At 43.2% G+C, this 7,500-nt stretch overlaps 1 protein-coding gene across 3 annotated transcripts in view; it reads right to left on the reverse strand.

Annotated features, from left to right (window-relative positions):
• Window positions 1–7,500, reverse strand: part of edrf1 (erythroid differentiation regulatory factor 1) — a 34,872-nt gene that overhangs the window by 3,966 nt on the left and 23,406 nt on the right. For 2 of the 3 annotated variants that reach the window (XM_042065465.1, XM_042065463.1), the window contains exons 17-18: window positions 635–826; window positions 87–287 (exon numbers count right to left, since the gene is read on the reverse strand). In XM_042065465.1, coding sequence (XP_041921399.1) covers window positions 87–287; window positions 635–826 — 393 coding nt within the window. The remainder of the gene's footprint in view (window positions 1–86; window positions 288–634; window positions 827–7,500) is intronic. The other variant, XM_042065464.1, reaches the window with a different exon arrangement.

The raw sequence follows: 7,500 nt of genomic DNA on the forward strand, positions 1-7,500 counted from the left end.
CACCTACCAGAGAGAAGTCCTATGTCAGACAGGTAAGTTAAGGTGTGTGTGTGTGTGTGTGTGTGTGTGTGTGTGTGTGTGTGCACCTTGGCAGCTGCTCTCGCGGTGCAGGCAGTGGAGGAGTTCCTGATGGTCCTGAGTCTGGTACTGATACTCCTCCAGGTAGGCGGCCCGGTTAGAGGCGTTCTGGGCCAACATGAGCTGCACGTCCCCACACAGACACAGGCACTGACTGTGGAACAGCAACACCCGCGGAGATAGACCACTGCTGATGGAGCAGTACGCATCTGTACACACACACACACGCACAAATTAGATATGTACGTCTTCACACAAATACGGACACTACAGCTGCTGATTGAGCAATACGCGTCCTCACGCACACATGCAAAGTCGCGCATACACACACACACACACACTTCTTCACTGCAGAAACCCAAAAGCTTCTGCATCAATGCACTATCCCTTAAGCTGATTGGCTATTTTCTCTTGCCCAGTTCTACATCCCTTAACGTGATTGGCTGGCCCAGTCCACCACCCTTATTTTCATTGCTAAGTAGAACGTTTTGGAGGAGTGTGTGTGTGTGTGTGTGTGTGTGTGTGTGTGTGTGTGTGTGTGTGTGTGTGTGCTCACCATGGCACTGCAGGGCGAGTTTTATGTAGCGGAGCGCTCGTCCGTATTTGAGCAGGTTGTTAGCGGCGTCGGCCAGCACGTAGAAGGCTTTGGAGGCCTTGAGGAAGAGCTGCAGCTTCAGCCGGTGCTGCCAGGAGCCAGAGACCATTCCAGAGCGAGTCACCCGCTTCCCCTCCTCTCCAGCGCCACCTACTGGGGTGGAGGGGGAGAGAGAGAGAGAGAGAGGAGAGAGAGAGAAAGAGAGAGAGAGAAAGAGAGGAGAGAGAGAGAGAGAAAGAAAGAAAGAAAGAAAGAAAGAGAGAGAAAGAGAGAGAGAGGGAGAGAGAGAGAGGGAGAGAGAGAGAGAAATTAAGAAAGAAATTAAGAAAGAAAGAAAGAGAGAGAGAGAAAGAGAGAGAGAGGGAGAGAGAGAGAGAGAAATTAAGAAAGAAAGAAAGAAAGAAAGAAAGAAAGAAAGAAAGAGAGAGAGAGAGAGAGAGAGAGAGAAGAGAGAGCTCAGGTTTGAGTTTGAGTCTCATCTCTAGCCTTGGCAATCTGATTTGGTAGGTTAAGGCTGATAAGGCCACCAAAGGCTGATAGTCTCAATGCCGATAGTCTAAAGCAGTGGTTCTCAAATGGGGGTACACGTACCCCTGGGGGTACGTGAAGGCACTCCAGGGGGTACGTGAGACGTAACTGAGAGATATTTCAAGTGGACACTAGATGGCGAGCCTACCCAAGGAAATCCAACCTGCAAGGACTGAAACACCGCATTCGGAAACAGTTTGACCTGAACAAATTGAACTGAGCTATTCTTTGAATCACATTGGATATTGACTGAACTTTTGAACAAATCAAATTGGACGGATCCTCTGAACTGAAATTATTTAAAGTGTTGCTCACATAAACTGTTCCTCCGCTAGCTCAGGAGATCTCTGTCGCGCTCAACTTCGTCTGTGTGCTCGCTCAAAATTGTCAACAACGTTACGTTTGTTCCACAATTCATCAACCAATCAGAAAATTCAGGGGCTGAAGTCCAATTCTCATTGGCTGCTGAAGTCCACAACGCTTAGCGTCATTTACTAGTGTCAGTCGTTACCGTGGCTGAAACGCCCCCAAGGGGGAAAATATTAGTTTCAATTGCATGTAATCTAATGGAGGTGCACTGGCTTGAGTACAGAAAACACCTATAAAAATATTAAATCTTTTAGCAAACATCAATAAACGGCACAAACACGTTTTGAACTGAGAGTTATCTGTGTGTCAACGAGGTTAAGGGTAACATTAAGTTCCCTCATTTTTCTAATTCCAGTTAAACGGCCAGAACTGTCTCGAGTGTACTCATTGTAGAACTGCTTTCAATGGCCAGACTGTGTAGCTCGGTTTAGCAAGCTAAGCCTTTTGTCGCAACACCACATACTCATAAGTTGCATCTTAATTTATTCTCACATGAATGCACATTCCCTACAATGTCTGTGGGAATAGAGTGGTGAAGTCCCGCCCCTTCCGTTTGCCTTCATGGGACCTATCTTTCAAAAAAAATTGAACGGCAGTCTATGGCGAAAAATAAATTATTTTCTGGTCCTGGTTGACTTGTGCCTTGAATTACCCATATGATGTTTGTCAATTTTAAAGACAATTTTTCTTGTAAAGACATTTGCAGTTTGTTTCGTAACTATTGAATTACAACATTGTGAAAGATCGTAATTCCAACGACTACAAACCCATCAGTCGCGCTAGTGACGTTAGCTCATTCACAGCCACACTAGATTGTACAAGCATACCAGCAACAGGTCTTAATTGGGCTTTCCTTGCCGAAGAAAATACCATGAGTCAGAGGATTAAACACATCAGGTAAGTTGTATTCGTCCATAGACTGTACATTACATACTGTTAAGTGACATAGCAGGCAGCAAGATGCAACCGTTAACTGCATAACAGCTCTGATCGTTTCATTACGTTGGTGACGTACATCGTTCGAGACGAGAGATGTAGTCCACTGAGTGGATTCGTACAAAACCAACATAACTTTTGAAGTCTATCGAACAACAGTACTTTCTTGACGTGAAAAATTATCTTTTAAATTCAAACACATCATATGTGAAATTTGTGGCACAATTCAAACTGGACCAAAAAATAATTGTTATCTCTCCATTAACTCCCGTTCATCATTTTTTGAAAGATAGGTCCCATGGACCGGAAGTAGAAGGGGCGGGACTTCACCACTCTATAGTTTTAACAAGTAATGTGTACCAGTTGGTTATGTTACACTGACGATACAGTTAGCAACCTAATGATGCTACCTATGTTACACTGACGATTAGCCAGTTAGCAACCTAATGATGCTACCATTGTATATAGCTTCCAGAGAAATTTGTCGTCAATTCCTTTAAATTATTGTGTTCAGAAACAAGCAGAACTCCACCTGAATGTAAAACGAATGTATAAAGTCTGAATGCTAGTGAGTTCGCCCATTGACTTCCATTGTGTGATGTTAGCATGCTTTCCCCCTCATGGGGGGCGGTAACCTTTCTGAACGTCTTAACCGACTGTATGTATCGGGAAAGAAGGAACATTGGAGAACGCCACATGAAAATACATCTTTGGTAAGTATTTATCATATGGGTATTGTTGGATTTACAACACGGTTACAATGTCTACTTAACTTTATGTGTTGAAACTAAGACCAGCATTAATAACCTTTCCCGATTCCCACTGACACTAGTAAATGACGCTAGGCGTTGTGGACTTCAGCAGCCAATGAGAATTGGACTTCAGCCCCTACATTTTCTGATTGGTTGATGAATTGTAACAAACGTAACGTTGTCGACAGTTTTGAGCGAGCACACAGACGAAGTTGAGTGAGCGCGACAGAGATCTCCTGAGCTAGCGGAGGAACAGTTTATGTGAGCACGTACAGTGAAACTGCAAGAAAGGGGGCTGATGTTGCACATACATATTGATATTAGCAAACAGGCAAAGACATTTGTGGAGCACAACATGATTCCTGTTTGCTCAACTAAAAGTTTTTTTTGTGCTCGAGTTTCATTTTTCCTCAAAATATAATTTGTGTGCTCGCTCAAAATATTTTTCTGCGCTCAAATTGTGCTATTGCTCGCTCATAAAAGAGAAACAAATGTAACTCCATAAGATATTGAATAGGGAAACTTGTGAATGGGTGAATGTATGAATGTGAATTGTGAATGTATGAATGTGAGAGACTGCTTCGAGTGCACTGACTGGAGTGTGACAGAATGGAGAGGACTTAAGAGGAGGTCACACAATGCACAACTGACTACCTGAACTTCTTCTGACTACCTGACATTGTTGTTCCCACCAGAACTGTACGCTGCTTTCCCAACAACAAGCCTTGGATAACCAGCAATGTCAAGACCCTTCTTAACAGGAAAAAGATGGCGTTCAGAGAGGGGGACATGGCAGAGCTGAGGCGCGTGCTAGAGGAACTCAAATTCAAGCTGAAGGAAGCTAAGGAGGACTACAGAAGGAAGGTGGAACAGAAGTTGCAGGAAAACAACTTGAAGGAGACATGGGACTGCATGAAGGTTATCACTGGCCTGAAGAAGAACAGCAGCTCTGTGGAGGGGGGCCTGGACAGGGCGAACCAGTTGAACCACTTCTACAACAGGTTTGACTGCCCTGCTCCAGCTCCAATGACGGTGGTCTGTCCACCATCCCCCAGCCCCACATCCCCTCAATACCAGTGCAACACTCACCTCCATCATCACAGGCTATCGTACCCCCACCATCACTGGATATTGCACCCCTCACCCACATGGCGATCACGAACAATGAGGTGACAACGACCTCAGTCAACAGCCATCAGACACACAGATCCCAGATGCACCCCTCCCCTTACACCCCTCACCATTACAACAGATCAAGTGACAGTCCAACTAAAGAAATTGCGCAGCAATAAAGCAGCGGGGCCTGACAGACTGTGTCCAAGGCTACTCAAGGCCTGTGCTGCTGAACTGGGGGAGCCACTGAAACACATCTTCAATTTGAGCCTACGCCTTGGTCAAGTTCCAACACTGTGGAAGACATCATGTCTTAGCCCTGTCCCTAAGAAGCCACACCCTAGTGAGCTTAATGACTACAGACCTGTCGCTCTTACATCACATGTGATGAAGACAATGGAGCGATTGGTCTTAGGTATGCTCAGACCCCAGGTAAGCCATGCACTAGACCCCTTACAGTTTGTATACCAGGAGAAAGTGGGCGTGGACGATGCCATCACTTATCTTCTACACAGGACACATTCCCACCTAGACAAGGGGAAAAGTGCTGTGAGAATCATGTTCTTTTATTTCTCAAGTGCTTTTAACACCATCCAACCCCTCAGATTGGGAGACAAGCTTGTTATTCTGTTTTCAGGGGTAGTACTTTTCCATCTTCCTATTATTTTTGAGCTATGGCTGGTACCTTCCACGTTGGCATGATTTACGTGCATATGTTTTAGTATAACAGGCTTTGTGTCAGGTTTGGACTTGGAGACGGATCGAGGAAGTGACTCGGGGAGCATCTTATGCCAAGACGCTCAACAGCAGCCCGCTTCTACTAACTACCACACCTGTTAGACTCTGTGCAGTTTTACTGTTTGAGACCTGTGCTCGGTTAGTGAGTGTTGTACCATCTACAATAAATTCTTTTGATCACCGATCCTGATCCAGCCGTCAAGCTTTATTGACCATCTTCAATACAGACATCAGAACTAAAACACAACGCAAAACGATCGTGAATCCAACATGCCACATGCAGAAGTTTTCTGATGATACTGCAATTGTGGGGTGTATCAGGAACGGGCAGGAGGAGTACAGGAGCCTGGTGGAGGACTTTGTGCAATGGTGCAAACTCAATCACCTTCAACTCAACACTTCAAAGACCAAGGAGATGGTGGTGGATTTCCGCAGGTCTAAGCCCACTCTGCTACCAGTCCACATTGATGGGGTCAATGTGGAGGTGGTTAGCACCTACAAGTATCTGGGTCTCCACCTGGACAATAAACTGGACTGGTCAGCCAACACTGATGCACTCTACAAGAAAGGGCAGAGCAGGCTGTACTTCCTGAGGAGGCTGCGGTCCTTCAATGTGTGCAGCAAGCTCCTCAGGATGTTCTACCAGTCTGTTGTTGCCAGCGTCCTCTTCTATGCAGTAGTATGTTGGGGAGGAAGCACAAAGAAGAAGGATGCGGGGCGAATTGACAGGCTGGTAAGGAAAGCTGGCTCTGTAGTGGGAGTGCATCACTTCACTATCTGACAAAAGGACCCTGAACAAACTGATCAACAACATCTTGGACAATGAGTGTCACCCACTCCACAGCACTATTGTTAAGCAGAAGAGCCTGATTAGCTGGATACTTCGCTTACTGCCTTGCACAACAGACAGACTGAGGAAGTCATATGTCCCCAGGGCCATTGAACTGTTCAATGCTTCACTTAAGGGAAGAGGAGAGATAGACTTCTCTGCATAGTCTGTCTGCCTCTTCACCCCCTCCATGTTTGGATACTGTCTGTCCACTAGCCACTTTTACCACTGTCTTCTGCCTCACTGTTTGCGTGCTATATTAGCACATTAGCAAATATGCATAACCCCTCCCTCCATGCCACAGCCGAACTGTGGCCACACTTATACCTTTTCTTAAATAGTTAAATATATAGATTTTACTTTATTTCTGCATTGTTGCACTGTTGGACTTACTCATTTGCACTATCACCATGACCACGATCATGGTGACCACTATCATCACCATGACCACTATCACCATTGCACTGTCACCATGACACTCATTCACACAGAGCACCTTACCTTACCTTACTATGCACAGAGAATCACAGGCTCAGTCCCTGCCTCAGTCATTGCAAGCGCCTCTGATTGATTAATCACCACTATGTGGATACTGTTTTTAGAATTGATTTAGATTAAGTGTTAGTTAGTATAATTTGTATTTTAGTATATTTAGCATATTATTTATCTTCTACTGTCCTTATTGCTTAGTTGTGTTTTTATATTATATACTTTAATTACTCTTTCTGCTGTTAAAGAATGTGTTTGTGTTGTCTTTATGCTGCTGAGACCTTGAATTTCCCCTGGGGATTAATAAAGTATCTATATATCTATCTATTGGTTAATTGGTTTTCTTTTATGTTTTCCTGTTAAAGTGAGACTGAAAAGTGAAGCGATTGCACAAACAAAAGAAACATTTTAAATATTTCCATTATACCTGTAAAGAAAGAGTTAGATTCTGTAAAGTGAAACAATCACAATAACTTAAGGACACTAAAAATACTTACCTGTTACCCTAAAGAAAGAAGAGTTATAACTCGAAAGAAAACTAGAAATAAATATAAACAAATAGCTCAGAAATAGCTAAAGCAACTGTTCTAAAAAGCTATTTAGAATTGAAAAGACCGGTCTAAAAAGAAAAACTAACCAGAATAAACCCATATTTAAACCCATTTAAACTTATTTAAACAAGAAAAGATTAAACTTAAAGGATTTAAAAGTATTTATTACACATCTCGTACTGTAAATATTTATTGACCTACATCTTGTACTGTAATTATTTATTGATCTATTTATTGACCTACATCTTGTACTGTAAATATTTATTGATATATTCATTGATAAGCTTATATTCATTGAACCATTTATATTGATATTATTGAATTCTATCTACCCTATCAACTGACCTATTTAATTTAATTCTTGTTCAGTAAACTGCAGACTTCGTTCATGTCTCATGTCTCTTCTCTATAATATACACCACTCAACGAACCTAGAACTGGTCCAGTAGCATAATTATTACGGTCACAGTGACCCAAGTGCTACACTTTCTTCTCTGTTACATTGCTCCGCAACTGTTCATC

Source organism: Alosa sapidissima, chromosome 16, assembly GCF_018492685.1.
Source record: "Alosa sapidissima isolate fAloSap1 chromosome 16, fAloSap1.pri, whole genome shotgun sequence".
Taxonomy (NCBI): Eukaryota; Metazoa; Chordata; class Actinopteri; order Clupeiformes; family Clupeidae; genus Alosa; species Alosa sapidissima.